Below are 17,342 nucleotides of genomic sequence, written 5' to 3'. Positions count from 1 at the left end.
TGTGTATATGTGAACATGTGTGTGCATGTGTGTATGAGAGTGTGTTTATGTGAGCATGTATGTGTGTATGTGTGTATATGTGAGCATGTGTGTGTGTATGTGTGTTTATGTGAGCATGTGTGTGTGTATGTGTGTGTGTGTGTGTGTGTGTGTGTGTGTGTGTGTGTGTGTGTGTGTGTGTGTGTGTGTGTGTGTGTGTGTGTGTGTGTGTGTGTGTGTGTGTGTGTGTGTGTGTGTGTGATTCTCGGACACTCCGCCGCCCCCTCTCCTGCTGACTCACCCGACGGGATGAGGTAATTACAGTAATGAGAGCACAGAGAGGAAAGGGAGATAACAGAGAGGGAGAGAGAGGGAGTGTGAGAGAGACAAGGGGTAGGGAGAGAAATGGAGAGGGAGAGAGGGAGACAGAGAAGGAGATAGACAGAGCAAGAAAAGAAGGAGAGTTTGAGATTATAGAGAGAAACAGGACAGAGAAAAGAAAGAATAAGTAAGTGACAAAGAGAGAGAGTGAGAGAGACAGAGACAGAGTGAGAAAGACAGAGAGTGAGACAGATAGTGAGAGAGACAGAGAGGGGGACAGACAGACAGAAAGACAGACAGAGAAAGAGAGTGAGAGAGAGAGAGAGAGAGAGAGAGTGCTATAGAGCTCCAAGTTCATCTAAACGCTTCCCAGAACGAGCACACTGTCGCTGCCGCCCACCAACCTGCTGTTTGAGTGCGAGTGTGTGAAAGGCGTGAGTGTGTGTGTCTGTGCTCGCGTCCGCACATTTGTGTGCGCGTGGTGGGAGTGTGTGTTTGGCGGGAGTGTGTGAGGGAGCAGATGCTACGTTAGAACAGACATAAATCACATGTTATTAGAAATGCTGGTTACTGCACACATTCTGGCTGGGGGGACACACACCCAAAACCCTTCTCTCTCTCTTTCCATGACTGCTTCCCCAGACAAGCCGTATGTGCTTACTAAACTTCCTGGACCAGACACACACACACACACACACACATACACACACACACACACACACATACATGCACACGCACACAGTTACAAATATACAGGCACAAACATCCAAATACTATTTTTATGGTGTACCCGCAGTGACTTCTGTAGTAAGGAAGTTAACTAACTCCATGTGTAGATTTTAACCTCAGAAACCATAAGCAAATCTTTCAGTACCTTCAACTTAATTAATTAATTAATTTATAACATTTAATTTTCATGCCAAATGAAAAGCTTTAGGTTTTCTCAGGTCCCCAAAGAAAGCTAAATACGCAGACAGACAGACAGACAGACAGACAGACAGACAGACAGACACACACACAGACACACACACAGACACACACACACACACACACACACACACACACACACACACACACACACACACACACAAACTCTCTCTCTCTCCCTCCCTCTCTTTTAAAGCTCCTCAGGACTGTTCATCTGAATCTAGATTTGCAGTCTGTCACTCACACTGAACTGTGTCCCCACCCTCAATCCTCTGGTGCTTCTTTGCCTCAGAAAGAGAGCTTTAACAATGCTGTGTGTGCCTTGTTCCGGCGTTCTACATGCCGGCTACACGTGGCTGTGGGCAAAGTACAAGTTGTACACTAATTCCATAGGGGGAAGCTCTCGTGGGGTCCATTCATTTTCCTGCGTGTGTGTAGGCACATGTGTTAAAGACAAACTCGAAGAGAACGGAACATCCCCCACCACCCGCTCATCCCTCACCCCCCCATTCCCAACCCCACGGGGACTTCTGAGATCGCATGGTTGGCATTTACTTACCTGAAAAGTTTCGAGACACCAGCATGGTGGTAAGAATGGCGCCCTGGGGAGAGACAGTCACAGAGTAGCAGGTTACTGAAACAAAAGAGCTGCACAGAGCTCAACAGAGCTGCACAAAATTCCACAGAGCTACACACAGTTCCACAGAGCTACACACAGTTCCACAGAGCTGCACAAAGTTCCACAGTGCTACACAAAGTTCCACAGAGCTACACACTGTTCCACAAAGCAACAAACAGTTCCAGATCTACACAGAGTTCCACAGAGCTACACACAGTTCCACAGTTTCACAGATTTCCATAGAACTGGATAGATTTCCACAAAGCTACAAAGACATCCACAACGCTACATAGTTATACAGAGCTGCACAGTGTTCCATAGAGGTGCACAAAGTTCTACAGAGCTGCACAGAGCTACAGAGGAGGGCCAGAGCAGGCCTGGCAGTGAGGGACTCGCCCACCTTGAGCTTCCTGCGGGCGTTGAACTTCTTCAGACACTCCACGGTCTCTTGCCTGTGCATCATGGAGGCCACAGTGGAGCGTTGCTGTGACAGGGCAGACAATGGACCAATCAGCAATCTCCACACATCACAGGACTGAACAGTAATACAGTATAGTACAGTACACTGAATTTGAAATAATAATGCATGGATATCTGGGTTAAACATATGGTAAACATACATGTTAGCCCAGATAGACAGTAAGTTTTAAATATTCTCATTTTAATTTCAGTTCATTTTTTAAACCATGATGTATATAGAGAAAAGGTGTGTTACCAATTCCTACTGATATTCCAACTAGAAACTAATATATGGGATATGTAGTCAATACAGGACCTGTAGTCTATATGGGATCTGTAGTCTGAACATTTTGGCCAGATCCATAAAAAGAAACAAAAAAACTCAAATCCAGGCAGATACAACCAACTGCCTCCAGGATTTCATCAATATTCCAATATGTCCCTCCAGCCGCATTTAAATGTCCACCCATTTGTGATGACAGGGCAACGATCATGTGTTGAGGTGGTGTGTGGGAGCCACTTACGCAGACCCACGGATGTTTGAGAGCTTCCTGTGCCGTGATCCTCTTGGCTGGGTTGATGGTGAGCATCTGGTTAATGAGGTTCTTGGCTTCAGGGGTGACGGTGTCCCATTCTGGAGAAGGAAACTGTGGAACAGCAGAAGCAGATGTTTCATTTCAATGGGCAGCAGACGAAACCTGGAGGAGAGTCAGAATGAAGGACGCCGCTCACATCATACGCTCCAGCCTTGATCTGCTGGTAGAGTTTGTGCTGGTCCTCATCCCAAAAAGGAGGGTAACCGACCAGGAGGATGTACAGGATCACTCCTGAGTAGACAGAGTAGACAAAAATCAGGGCGTCTCCCTGAAGGCCCCACACAGGGAACAGGTACATTGGGAAGAGGATGTTACGGTGGCCGTTTAACGGCAGCACGAGACCCAGTCAGAACCAGGACTCTACAGAGGAGCTATCGGAGGACAGCGCCCTCTAGAGGAGCCCTGGACTGGGACGGCTTAAAGGCAGTGATGTATGAGAAGGAGATGTAGAGAGATTGATGAAGACAGAGGAAAATGGAAGAGAAAGGGAGAGTCTGAGAGAGACAGCAACAGACAGAGAGAGAGAGAGAAATACAGTCTAATAGAATGACAGAGAGAGAGAGAGAGAGAGAGAGAGAGAGAGAGAGAGAGAGAGAGAGACAGATGCCTGACTCACCGCAAGCCCAAATATCCACGGGTTTCCCATAAGCCTCTTTTCTTAGCACCTCAGGTGAGAGGTAACCTGGTGTCCCAGCAAACCCTGCATGTCGGCATACGAGAATGTTTTAACAAAAGAAACCATGAACAAAACTGTTTGAACGCCCCTATAAGTGGAGGGGAAGAGGTTTAGACATCTAGAATGTGTGTGTGTGTGTGTGTGTGTGTGTGTGTGTGTGTGTATGTGTGTACACTACACACCAAACCAGGCCTGCTGGTCCCCTTGAACTTCAATGGCCAGACCAAAATCAGCCAGCTTCACCGCGGCGTTCTTGCACTTGCTGGCCAGGAGCAGGTTCTCCGGCTGAGAGGAACATCAGAGCGGCGTCACAGGCGCACGCATTACCACCACATCATTTACCTCAGACCTTCTACCACGCATTACCACCACATTTACCTCAGACCTTCTACCACACATTACCACCACATTTACCTTAGACCTTCTACCACGCATTACCACCACATTTACCTTAGACCTTCTACCACACATTACCACCACATCATTTACCTCAGACCTTCTACCACACATTACCACCACATTTACCTCAGACCTTCTACCACGCATTATCACCACATTTACCTCAGATCTTCTACCACACATTACCACCACATTTACCTCAGACCTTCTACCACACATTACCACATTTACCTCAGACCTTCTACCACACATTACCACCACATTTACCTCAGACCTTCTACCACACATTACCACATTTACCTCAGACCTTCTACCACACATTACCACATTTACCTCAGACCTTCTACCACACATTACCACATTTACCTCAGACCTTCTACCACGCATTACCACCACATCATTTACCTCAGACCTTCTACCACACATTATCACCACATTTACCTCAGACCTTTTACCACACATTACCACCACATTTACCTCAGACCTTCTACCACACATTACCACATTTACCTCAGACCTTCTACCACGCATTACCACATTTACCTCAGACCTTCTACCACACATTACCACATTTACCTCAGACCTTCTACCACACATTACCACCACATTTACCTCAGACCTTCTACCACGCATTACCACATTTACCTCAGACCTTCTACCACACATTACCACATTTACCTCAGACCTTCTACCACACATTACCACCACATTTACCTCAGACCTTCTACCACGCATTATCACCACATTTACCTCAGACCTTCTACCACACATTACCACCACATTTACCTCAGACCTTCTACCACACATTACCACATTTACCTCAGACCTTCTACCACGCATTACCACATTTACCTCAGACCTTCTACCACACATTACCACATTTACCTCAGACCTTCTACCACACATTACCACATTTACCTCAGACCTTCTACCACACATTACCACATTTACCTCAGACCTTCTACCACACATTACCACCACATTTACCTCAGATCTTCTACCACACATTACCCCATTTACCTCAGACCTTCTACCACACATTACCACCACATTTACCTCAGACCTTCTACCACGCATTACCACCACATTTACCTCAGATCTTCTACCACACATTACCCCATTTACCTCAGACCTTCTACCACACATTACCACCACATTTACCTCAGACCTTCTACCACACATTACCACCACATTTACCTCAGACCTTCTACCACGCATTACCACCACATTTACCTCAGACCTTCTACCACACATTACCACCACATTTACCTCAGACCTTCTACCACACATTACCACCACATTTACCTCAGACCTTCTACCACGCATTACCACCACATTTACCTCAGACCTTCTACCACACATTACCACCACATTTACCTCAGACCTTCTACCACGCATTACCACTACATTTACCTCAGATCTTCTACCACGCATTACCACCACATTTACCTCAGACCTTCTACCAAGCCACAGACAGACAGACAAACATTGAAACACTGACATAGCCAGATTCCAAATATCACTCAGAATTTATTATTATAACTGCACAGGCTGACAGAAATATTGTGCCATATCTTCTGTATATTATATAGCACAGGTGTTAACATGTCTTTAGCAGAAGCAGTGGACACTTGGCGTGAGACGAAGACAGAGTGAGACGGAATGAGCCCGGTAAGGACCGGCAGACTGCACCACATTGAGTCAGCGATCGACAGTCTCGGTTTACAGTTCAGACGCTGCCTGTGGTTCAGTGTTACCCCTGACCCCCGCTCCCACTCGCATACATATGTACACACACGCGCATGTGTGTGTGTGCACACTCACACGAACACAAACGAATGCACACTGCACTAGCACACACGTACACACGCGCGCAGACGAAACCGGCTACTTAGTCACGCCTTTCTCCAGATTTCCGTTTAAAGTATTACCGACGTTCATGTTTTGTCTACTTAAGACACCTGTTGGAAAGGAACTGCATAGGAACGGAGTCTCTTTTTGATCAAGACGAAGAATTTTAACATCCTTCGCAAGGATTCCAGAGGGACCTGTCAACCTCACAGTCCCAGTGAGTGCTAGACCAGCTCCCTTCTGTAGGCGGCCGTTATTTAACACTGACTCACAGGAAACCACCGGCCGCGGAGTACATATACGCCAGCTCACGCTACTACATTTACAGGCATGGAACCAGGAAAGAAGAGAGCGGTACACACTGATCCGAACGTCAGCCCTAACCTGGTCACGTGACCTGCGTGTGACCCACGTGTGATGCACGTGTGCTCATTCAGGATGTGGCTTGTGCAGCGGCACGGTCCAGCGATTCACTGCAATTAGAACTGAAGACGGGCGAGGCTGACCGGGACGGGCCTTCTGAGGGTTTCATGATGCTTCACGGTGAGAGTGTTTCTGCGAGAGTGTTTCTGGACGAGTTTCTGCAAATGTTTCTGCGAGTGTTTGAGGAGCAAGGCTCCGGGCTGGGCAGTATGGCCCTGCGACTTTCACCAACAACAATTCTGGGTGTTTCCTTACTTTTGAGACATTTTTTATTATATATATGTGTGTGTGTGTGTGTGTGTGTGTGTGTGTGTGTGTGTGTGTGTGCGTGTGCATATGTGCGTGCGTGTGCATATGTGCGTGCTGCAGCCTCTCACACTGTGCCTGATGCAGTGTTAAGTAGGTTAGGCTCCTTCTGCTGTAGATAGGTGGTGAGAAAGTGGGTTAGGAACAGGGGTGGGGGGTGTACAGCGTGGGTGGTGTTAGAGGTGGTGTTGGGGGAGGCGGGCTGGTGGTGTCAGCTCCCCACACTCTCTGCCACCCTTCACCGCCAGGAGCAAATCGGTAGAGCCACCCACCGCCATCAGGGGGGAGGAGAGGGCCATGAAGTCCCACGACAGCTCGGTGCCGAAGCCCTGGAGCAGCGGGTCAACTGCCCGAAACGACGAGTGACATCCAGCTCCAGTCAAGCATGCGGCACTAGTGATGCAGCCGCTTGGCTTAGTGAAGACTTAGTGAAGTCTTCCAGCAGAAAGGCATTACAATTTTGGTTTTAGTTTTAGGAGAAGTTTAGTTAAGTTTTAGGAGAACACTTTCACCCCTCGACATCTCCCGATGAACCTCATCTTGTACTCATTTCACATCCAGTAGTACGGAGAAAAGGGCGTGAGGAATCTGTCAGTGTGGATCAAGGATTAATTACCCCTGTGAATTAAGTCCCCTGTAAAAGCAAGCTACAATATTTAAACAGACAACATAAGCAATGTGAGTACATAAACGCCTTTAGGCTGGATGCAAACATATTCACACAAGGACAGGAAACCACACAAGTTAGATGTCCCACACACTCCATCCAATAGTAACCGCCATACAATAACACGCTCTGCCCATGTGCTACTTCTGATGCCTTAGATAGCAGTACAAAACAGAGGTTTCTCCTAGTCCTTCACCAACATGTACGCAACGTCGTCTGGAAGTCGTCGGCGTGTGCGGCGTGGAGGAAGACGAGCACGGGTACGCAAGCATGCGCGCGAGGAAGGACAGAATGAGATCCGCCACTCACCTTCAGGTCTCGGTGCACCACGCCCATCTGGTGGCAGTGAAGCACCGCCTCCAGGATCTGCTGGATGCAATGACTGCATGCAAACACCAGGGGGCGCATGTTAGTCTGAGCAAGTGCCACATTCTCTCGTGCACAGGCACAGGCGGGGAGGAGGGGGGCGGGGAGTGAAGAACTACATCTGCGCGTTAACACATTCGTTTTTGTGTCACACATACATAGCGTTCTCCACAAAAGGAAAAAAAAAAAACCCACTCCCCTTACAGCTCCTGCTGAAATTTCAAGAAACGTGCCATTAAAGAATGAAGCACTTTTATTTTAATTATACGACGTGGATCAAAGGTTGATCCTCTGCTGAATGAGGGGGGCCTGAAATTTTTGAACGTGGCACTTCAAAGGACAGAGACAACAAAATGGACAAAAGGTCAAAGAGAACAGACACTAACACCCCAGATCGACACCTCTCACCACCTCGACGCAAACGCAGCAGCTCAAATGGTTCAGAGAAGCAAATAAACTAACAAAAACAAACAACAGAGATCTCCTGAAAAGTCTAACTGTGGCGCGGGTGGAAGCACGTTTTAACTTCTGGTGGAACCCGCGAGGTCCCGACTGGCCGCAGGACCCGCCGCACGCCGACACTCCTGCGCCACTGACACAGGAAGCGCCAACTAACGCTGCAGCGCTTAACAAAGAGTTCTGAAAAGGTGAGATTCTCACGCTGACACCCCTGGTGGGGAGCAGAGAGAGAGACTAGAGCAGTAGAGAGAGACTCAGGAAGAGAGACAGGAACAGGAAGTTGGGGGGGTCGGGGTCCACGGAGGACGCGGCTGAAAGAGATAGAGCAAGAGTGTGACTGAGGCCTTCTAGGGAGAGGAGAAGTGGGAGGGAGGGAGAGAGAGAGGGATGAAGGGGGGCTGAGAGGGAAAGGCAGCTCTGGACGAGAGAGGCAGTAAGCATGGAAAGATGGGAGAGAGAGGGAGAGAGAGAGAAGGAGAGAGGGAGAGGGAGAGAGAGAGAGAGAGAGGGTGGATGTGGTATGGGCAGGCACTGCCGAGACGCGGCGTATGGAAATGAGGCACTGCGTCTGGTGCCGGGATGAGGACGGCGTGAGTCAGGCTGTGTAGGCGAGAGAGGGGAGAGAGAGAGAGAGAGAGAGAGAGAGAGAGAGAGAGAGAGAGAGAGAGAGAGAGAGAGAGAGAGAAAGGCAGGGGGAGAGAGAGGGAGAGAGAGAGAGAGAGGGGGAGAGAGTGAGGGAGAGAGAGAGAGAGAGAGGGGGAGAGAGTGAGGGAGAGATGGATATAGAAGAGTGAGCCAGCCCCAGTGCACCTGTCCTGGGCTAACATCACACACAGTGGGCACGACACACTCACATGGGCCCTGGGAGGGGGAGCACACGGGGCCTTGTGGGAGAAGCTGAGCGGTGCGGGCCCACGCGTCCAGCGGCTCCACACGACTCCGTGAGCGGCGGCCAGCTCGTGTCTTTCATAGTGACAGATCAGCACGGAGCAAACATAGGAACAGGCGGGTAACCGAGTAAATCGATAAACACCGACCAGGAAGAACGAAAAAGAAACAGATCAAAGAGAGAAATATGTCACTCTGTTCCGTGATGGAAAAAGGGAGTGGGAGACTAAAGAGAAGGAGGGAGAGAGAGGGAGAGAGAGAAAGAGAGAGGTAGCAGGGTTGTTGTTCGAGCACGGGCGTACGATGCCTTGCGGAGGTTAGAGGGAGGTAGTTGGCCATCACGGAGCATTAAAAGTAGCATCGGGTGCAGAGTTGCAGAGACGGGAGTCGAGACCCTCCCCTCCGGGCACGGGGCAGACAGACGGGGCGGGCAGACAGGTCAGCATGCGGCGACCCATGCGGTGGTCAGTGCACGCCTGATACTGACCTTCAGGTCCCTGTGTACTATGTCATGGTGGTGAATGTGATTGACACTGTCTAGAATCTGATGGATACAGTGACTGCGGAGATAAGACAGAAAGGAGGGACAGAAGAAAGGGAAGGGGGGGATAAGACGGAGGACGCCAGGATAGGGGTGGAGCCTTGGGGAGGGGCGTGGGGGAGGGGGAGGGGTTTTCGCTGGTGGGTCAGAGGGCCAAGCCCTGTGGTTTGTAGGTGAAGGCCTCTGGGGTTCAGCACAGGATGCCCCTGTATCTAGGATATGAGGTCATGTGACTCATTGGCACAATGTGGGAGCGAATGGGGAAGAGACTAGGCTTGGCTCTTGCCATCGGCAGAGTTTGACCGAATAGACTCTGCGTGAGAAAACAGGGGTCTGTCCAGACCACATTTCCCATGTCCTAGAGGTTCAGAAAGAGCCTCGTGGTGTCGGCAAGCAGACAGATGTGCAGCGTGAAGTGTTGGGAGTGCTGTCTGTAGCTCTCCAGTCTAGAACAACACCTCCCTCTCCCACTCTGATTTCAAGAGCCCTTACTGTGCTGGTGAGAGGTGCTGAAAACAACACAGCACAGACACTGGAAATGTGGACAGTTGGAGGTAATAATGTCCGCTCTCTGTGAGTAATAAGTGAATGGAGAGTGTATGTGCAAAAAGTTGTGTGTGTGTGTGTGTGTGTGTGTGTACGTGCAACAAGCTGACAGTACTGGGCGTGTGGCGGAGGCTTGAGTCAGAGCTGGCACACTAATTATTCGTGTTAATTAGAGGCCTACTTTCAGCTCTCTCTAAGGAGGAGGCAGGGCCAAGGGGAGTCTAAAAGCAAGCAGGAGCTGGGGGGATAGGGGGCGTGGCCTTCAGGGGGCGGAGACCACCCCTTACCCATGGAGCAATGACAGCTAAGGGTGGGCAATACGATACACAATATTGCAATACTTGGTAAAATTTTTAATTTCCAATTTTTTTTGCAATACAAGTTCACAAGCAACTGAGTAAAAAGGAAACTGCAGCCAAGAGGAAGGTAAAACGAAGTCAAATATAAAAGTTTACAAGTTTACAAGGTTGAGGGTAGCTGACTCTAACTAAAATGTTAAATCATATTTTTATACCATTACATATAGAGTTTGACAATGCTGTGAATAAGAGCTGTATTTCAGAAATAATGATATACAGTTTATCTTCATGTTGGCTATATGTCACAAGTACATATTCATCACACGCATTCCTGTCAAATATAAGCAGTCTGTTCTCATTGGTTTTCTCCTCCAGTTATTATATCGGTTCCTTTGGTATTTCTCACAAAATATCTCTTTCTGTTTTTCTGTTTCTCACTTTATGTCTCACACCCCCAAAATACGCCCACACAGCAAAATTGATTACAGTCCTGAATGGGAACTAGAATTTGTGTGTGTGTGTGTGTGTGTGTGTGTGTGTGTATGTGTGTGTACATGGGTGTTCTACTTGCGATCCTGAAGGAAAAAAGACTACCGTCTGCAAGAAAGGGGCGGACAGGAGAAGCAGCGGGAGAGGATGGGAGCGCAGAGGCTGATGTCTGCTGGGTACACTGAGACACAGACAGCACCACCGCCCACACTGACACAGGCTGCCTTTTATGGGAGAACAGCCTCAAATTCATGAGCTACTGCGGAAAAGACAGTCACACCGCTAACCATCTGCAGGACCACCATTTACGGGTGAAGGAATCCAAGCATACTTTAATCTGACTACAGGAATATTGGGGGGGATGAGAGGAAGTGGGGGGAGGGGTGGCGGTGGTTCAAAGGTCATTACCTGGCATCAGCTTCACTGTAATACTCTCTGGCCACGATGTCTTCAAACAGCTCACCGCCAGTGACCCTGGAGGAAAGAGCAAAAAGGGGTGTGACCGAGTGCTTGATGCAGGAGCGCTTCCCACCCCCCCTTGAGGGGCGTGGTTTAACCATAGCTTTAGTGCTTGCACATAGTGCAGGATGCAGTTGGTTTATGATACAGGGACGACAGCTTTATATGTGAGAGAGAGGGGGGAGGAAGGGGTTGGGGGGGAGAGAGAGAGAGAGAGAGAGAGAGAGAGAGAGGGAGAGAGACTGCAGGGATGGATGGGGGAATCCTCTAGAAGAGGCATCCCAGGGCTTCGGGGGGGAAGCCCCTGCTGCAGGATTCTCTACAGCCAGGCAGCCTGGCTCAGTTGCTATGGAAACTAGCTCTTCAGCAAAGGGGAGAGCTAGGGATGCTGTGTTAGCTGGTTGGGGGGGTTGTGGGAGGTGGTTTCAGGGGGGGGGGAGTGCATAAGCGCAGAACAGATGGGTGGGGAGACATGCAGTGAGCCCAGACAGCACGGAACGGCACATATGGCCCCGGCCCTTTAATAATGGAACACCTGATGAACAGGCTCTTACAAGTCAAACAGGAGGTAGTGGAAGCCTTCCTCTGATATACTGTCATGGAGCCGAACTGGAGGAAAGAGCAGAGATATGAACACGTTATGTCTCACGTTTCTGCCACGGTCACGTGCACTACACGCCCTTCTCTTTCCCTTATTCGCCTAAACAGAAATGCGAAACTTGCATTAGCCGCCTGCTTTACATTTCCCTTGGATCTCCGTCGACTATTCGGGATCTGTGTGCAAATGTGACTGTTCACTGTCGCCATGTTAAGACGGATCAGGGGCGTAGAAGCTGCTGCGACGGTCCGCAAAGGTCCCGTCCAGGTCGGCGGAAGTGTGCGCGAGTGACGGGTTTGTGCCAAAGGCGGGGCTGAGAACGGAGGGGGAGGGGCTCACCGATGTTGGGGTGCTTGAGGAGGCGACAGATGCGGGCTTCGCGTTCGAGCTTCTGGTGATCTGCGAGGGCGAAGATCAGAGGTCAGTCAAAGGGAGTCACACAGCTCAATCAAACTGCATTCAACTCCGAGGAATCCATTCAGATGTGTCAAAAAAAAAAAAGTTCTGAAATATATCATAGCAATGAGAAAAGCCTTCACAGTCACAGCAAGAATTACACCGATAGCTTCTAAAAAAACCCAGCAGGACCTCAGGTCCCTGAAAATGTCATTTATAGTAGGAATGACTATAATGATGAGCAATGATGACTATAAACTGATCTCTTTCCACATATTCTTCCATCTACCCAGAACAGAGACCTCCAGTAGCTCACAAAGACCTTTACTTAAAAAAAAAAAAACAACATTCAAATGGCTATCCAGGAAAGAACGTGACTGAAAAGTTTGTAAATAGCATGCGATATCATGCTAACAGGCATCACTAATCAACATTCATGAAGTGGATCTGGACAATCAAAGTCTCAGAGACGCTGCAGCGGTGCACAGCCAGACTCCAGCAAGCAAACAGAGGAACGCTGAGGTTGTTGTGGTGTAACGGTTCACTCTGACAGCCACTCGCTAGGAAGTGGGGTGACGTCACTGAACGCAGCACGAACAAGGACAAGGTTTTACTCAGCCGGCCCCATTGTTTGAAACTACAGTATATGCTTGATTGCATTCAGGCTTGAAAAAGCCCTTAATGTACCATTAACAAAGGTAAAACAAAATCAAATGGATACAATTGGTTCCTGTTGGTGTCAGTAACAAACACCAGTGGGGTTTCTTTTCAGTTGCTTTTCATTGTTATCCATTCAGTAAGGACTTGATCTCTGGGGCCATGGTGGGACCAGTATTCTTGGGGCTGTCCAGAAATAGACAGAGCGATCATTCATAATTGATCGTACGTGCCCTGTGGAAGCCCCTCAAGGCACATGCAGCGGTGCTGACATCTTTCCTCCGGTTCAGCTGTGGACCTCAGATGCCAGACCCACTTACACGTTCCTGCTCTGTGCCACACGTTCCTGCTCTGATCAGCTTGCCCTACCTAAAACCTAGTTTTAGCTGATATAAGGGAACCTGCAGAACTGATCTCAGAATAGTGAAAAGGGGACTAGGCAACATTCATAGCAGATATAGGTCCTCACTGCTAATCAGACGGATTATTACAGCAATACCACATTGTGAGTCTGTATTGAAGATCTAGGTTATGGAATCTGGAGCTTCAGAGAATGCGATGGTTCAGTCAGTGGCTAAGAATTTTTAGAGCACTAACCCTAGTGCTCTAAATGTAACTGACCCAATATCTTCCTAGCAGGGGGGATTAGCAATCATGGGAGATTGGCTCAATCAGAAACTTGGTCACCTAACAAAATCACCTAACACAACAGAATACTGATTTGACTCTTATGACTTAATAAAAACTGAAAAAATCTATCTAAATGTATACTAACACTGGGATTGATATTCACAAACAGCCCCTATAAAAGGTGTGAGGTTGTGAGGTAACTATGCCTCTGTCATTTATGACCATCATCGCTTAAGAAAACCCACATGCTAAATGAACACTGTTTCTTCTCATGCTTTACTCTGATCTCTTTAGGATGAAGAAGGGGAGAATGTCACGTGTCCTTCATGCCAAGCAGGAGCTTCTCACCACTCGCTTTGGTCCGTCAACTACTTACTCTTCATGTCTCCCCCAAACTACCCCACCCTGTCGTCTCTCCCTGTGATAAAGGTTCGTGAATTTAAGTCTTTTTGGTCACAGCTATGCTGTGAATTTTCAATTTCCCTTAATTATATGAATTTCAAGAACCTATTGTGCTTAAATGGCATTCCAGATTGTATAAATGATCTACAGATAGCAATAAAAACCCTGTAAACCTTCATGTATTTGGTTGCAGGGAAGGGCTGATACAGTTGAGAACAATATCGGCTGATGGCTTTTTTGTTCTTCTTCTTTTTAGCCAATCAGCACATACGGTTTCATAAAAAAAACATGTAAAAAAGGAAAGAAAAACATGCTGTCCATTATGTATCAGGCTGTGTGATTGTCTTTAGTGAATGTAATGAAACCCGCCTATGATTTGTCCTCACCAAATTAATACCTTACCATCAGAATGGATATGATTGCACTAATCATACATCCATACATCCAATCAAATGGCAGCTGGGTTGAGTTTTGAACTCTGGCAACCCGAGCAATCAGTGAAGACTGTCAGGACTGCTGAGTTTGAAGTCGTCTGTGGAGATGCTGCTTGTGGAACATAAGCTTCAGCCACAGGAATTTTCCCCACATCTGAAGACACTGGAACTGGAACCGGAGGTGAGCCCTTCTGGGCCATTTTGTGAGGCTCTATTACAATAGACATCTAGCCATGTGCTCATGGATCTACAGGTATTTACACCTTAGACGACAGGTGTACTGAGCAGTCTAGCCTATAACTATCCAGTACTTTACTGGCATTATGACAAGCCATCAACAGGAAACATTGGGCACCAAATCAAGAAAATGAACATCAAAGAAGGTTTAACAGGAAAACACGAGTTTTACATAAGAGCAATGTGGGACTGCAGAGCTCAGTTTGGTCTCTTTGGACCCCCATATAAACGACTTGAAAACGAATCATTAAAAATCACAGATAAAAATGCAGGAACAGATTTCTTAACCAAGGATGTGAAATGCAGATCCAAAACCGTGAAAGCGTGAACTACAGACCCCAGTACTTCACACAGCTAAACGAAACACGAATGTGCATGTGCACACGCAGACAGAGTAACACAGACATGGAAGCAGGCACACACACACACACACACACACACACACAGAGGGGGTCTGGGCTTGGACTCCGCACTCCCTGCTGTTTGGGCCTGCTGTCTGCCATGCGTGACTCAGAGGAAAGACACAGAGTTGAGGAAGGAGCTCTGCCTTTTCTCTTGCCACGCACTCCTCCTGTCTGATGGGGGCAGCGCTTCCCAAAAGAACTGGGGTGGGTTTCCCGAAACGTTCGTAGCGCTAAGTACTTCTTAAGCTCATACGTTTCAATACGAGGTTACGAAGTACTTAGCGCTACGAACGTTTCGGGAAACCCACCCCTGTAAGCTCCAAAAAAATCCACCCAATCCACTGGGAGTGCCCTATCGCTTTCTTCCTCTAGCCTGCGTTGCTGTGTTACATCTCTTAAGAAAGCAGGTCAGTTTTGGAATGCAACTGATAATGGGAATTCTTTGTGAAATTCAACACAGGTGTGACCCAAAGAAATGAAGGTCACTGCAGAGGTTACTGCCTTCTTGTAAAGCTGCTTTGCGACAACAACTGTTGTAAAAAGCGCAATCTAAATAAAATTTGATTGATTGATTAATTCTGGCGAGTTTGCAGGATCAGCTCCCTACCCTCTGGGTTCAACCAACCAGGAAGTACCCATGCCATCACACTAATAACCACTGATGCGCTCGTACTGTTACGGACGATGACAGCAGTCTCCGTTCCCCATTTGACATGTCGGTTCTGTTCGGCTGAGCCGCCCCCAGAGGAAACCTCGCCGAACAGCATCCGGGAGTGCGAGACTGCGACAACTCGAGACGACAGAAGCTGCACTCTAGAGTTACTCTAGAGTAATAATAAACAAGGCTCACGCAGGAACCCACCGATCTCAAAGAATCGTTTTCATCTGTGTTAATCTCGATAGCGCCTCCCATTAATAGAAGGCCCCGGTCCCTACAGCCTTGGCTGGCCTAGCAGCGTTAACACAGCCAAATGCTCTGACATGCATTTCACTTCTGGGAAATCCAGGCCACTTTTATGCTGCATTGCAGGTGTTCCTGATGTAGGGGATGGACCGGTTGTAAAAGTGGCTCAAATGTGGTTTCAATTACATAGTAGGAGAATCCCAAAGAACCATTGTGATAAATATATGCATTTTCTAGCTAGCTGTTGAGCAGACACAAACCCCACCACTCAAAGCACCCTCATCCATCCTCTGACCACACACCCCCCCAAACCTGCAGCAACCCACTGTCACACACTTAATCCAGTTTCCACTGGCCACATTCTGCCCTTGAAGCCCTAGGGAACTTAAATCCTTGATTGCTTTCTAATTAGGTTAATGTTGGTCTTTAGGGGACACCATACGCATGTACAAAGTATGAATAACTGGCGACTTTTCCGTGTCTATATGTGCTTTGCCAGAATTCTTTCCCTGTTCTGATCATGGAGACATGTTTACCCTGTCCAATCAGAAGGCTCGTGTTGCTTGATCCTTGCACAAAGTGCTTTTCTGTACTTGAACCAACAAATGAATCTGAGCAACCGAATGAACAAAAGCAAAACTAGTAACTAAGAGTGAGCCTTGTGCTGATTCCCCAAATGAGCACGTGTAGGTTCACACATGCAGGGCGGAACATGTCTGATCATCCCCACCATTACACCATTGTTGTCAGATCTGTTTTTGTGTCATAGCAGACCAGAACAATGAGACTAGGACCATGCATGGATGCATGGAAACATCTCACCTAGTAGTTGGATTTTGAGCAGTGTCATATATATATATATATATATATATATATATATATATATATATATATATATATATATATATATATATATATATATATATATATATATATTGACTTCCTTCATTGACACTTTGCTGAATGCTTAATATAATAATCATGTTTGGCTTCATTGTTATTCATAATGTTTACACTATGTTCCCTGAGACTGTAACTTCTTCAGTTTCAGTCATGAAAACGTGACTCAGATTTCATGTTACACTGAATTTGATGTCACATTTTAGGTTTAAATGGTGATGATACATTTCTGTACATGTCCAATTATAAATGCTGCATTTGTGAGCGTGCTCAGTCAGTTAGAAGCTGAGTCACCACAACACTTTGTGCCAATCGCAACAACTTCCACTTGAAGGTACCACTTTGTTTCAGAAAATGACAATAACAGAGGCACAGATGGCAAACGGTAGGATTCTGACACAGGACAAGACTGCAGCATTTTCACTGTCCTGCAGCCTGGGGACATTGGTAAGAATGTATGTGTGTGTGTATGTGTGTGTGTGTGTGTGTGTGTGTGTGTGTGTGTGTGTG

The 17,342-nt window shown here is 47.6% G+C and overlaps 1 protein-coding gene and 1 long non-coding RNA gene across 43 annotated transcripts in view; one reads left to right on the top strand and one right to left on the bottom strand.

The window, feature by feature from the left end:
• camk2b2 (calcium/calmodulin-dependent protein kinase (CaM kinase) II beta 2) overlaps positions 1 to 17,342 on the bottom strand; it is a 40,188-nt gene that overhangs the window by 19,532 nt on the left and 3,314 nt on the right. For 30 of the 42 annotated variants that reach the window (XM_077020673.1, XM_077020680.1, XM_077020688.1 and 27 more), the window contains exons 3-12: positions 12,208 to 12,267; positions 11,825 to 11,879; positions 11,220 to 11,285; positions 7,533 to 7,605; positions 3,760 to 3,862; positions 3,518 to 3,601; positions 3,038 to 3,132; positions 2,830 to 2,952; positions 2,247 to 2,330; positions 1,787 to 1,829 (exon numbers count right to left, since the gene is read on the bottom strand). In XM_077020673.1, the coding sequence (XP_076876788.1) occupies positions 1,787 to 1,829; positions 2,247 to 2,330; positions 2,830 to 2,952; positions 3,038 to 3,132; positions 3,518 to 3,601; positions 3,760 to 3,862; positions 7,533 to 7,605; positions 11,220 to 11,285; positions 11,825 to 11,879; positions 12,208 to 12,267 (786 nt within the window). Of the gene's footprint in view, positions 1 to 1,786; positions 1,830 to 2,246; positions 2,331 to 2,829; positions 2,953 to 3,037; positions 3,133 to 3,517; positions 3,602 to 3,759; positions 3,863 to 7,532; positions 7,606 to 9,423; positions 9,497 to 11,219; positions 11,286 to 11,824; positions 11,880 to 12,207; positions 12,268 to 17,342 lie in introns of all 42 variants that reach the window. The other 12 variants (XM_077020674.1, XM_077020677.1, XM_077020682.1 and 9 more) reach the window with 1 other exon arrangement.
• On the top strand, positions 7,780 to 15,216 carry LOC143526081 (uncharacterized). Its single transcript, XR_013133814.1, has 3 exons — positions 7,780 to 8,236; positions 13,846 to 13,980; positions 14,210 to 15,216. It is a non-coding gene; the product is annotated as an uncharacterized LOC143526081 (long non-coding RNA).

This window comes from Brachyhypopomus gauderio, chromosome 10 (assembly GCF_052324685.1).
Source record: "Brachyhypopomus gauderio isolate BG-103 chromosome 10, BGAUD_0.2, whole genome shotgun sequence".
NCBI lineage: Eukaryota > Metazoa > Chordata > Actinopteri > Gymnotiformes > Hypopomidae > Brachyhypopomus > Brachyhypopomus gauderio.
Note: the sequence above shows the minus strand (reverse complement) of the source record. Positions and strands in the feature narration are given on the sequence as shown.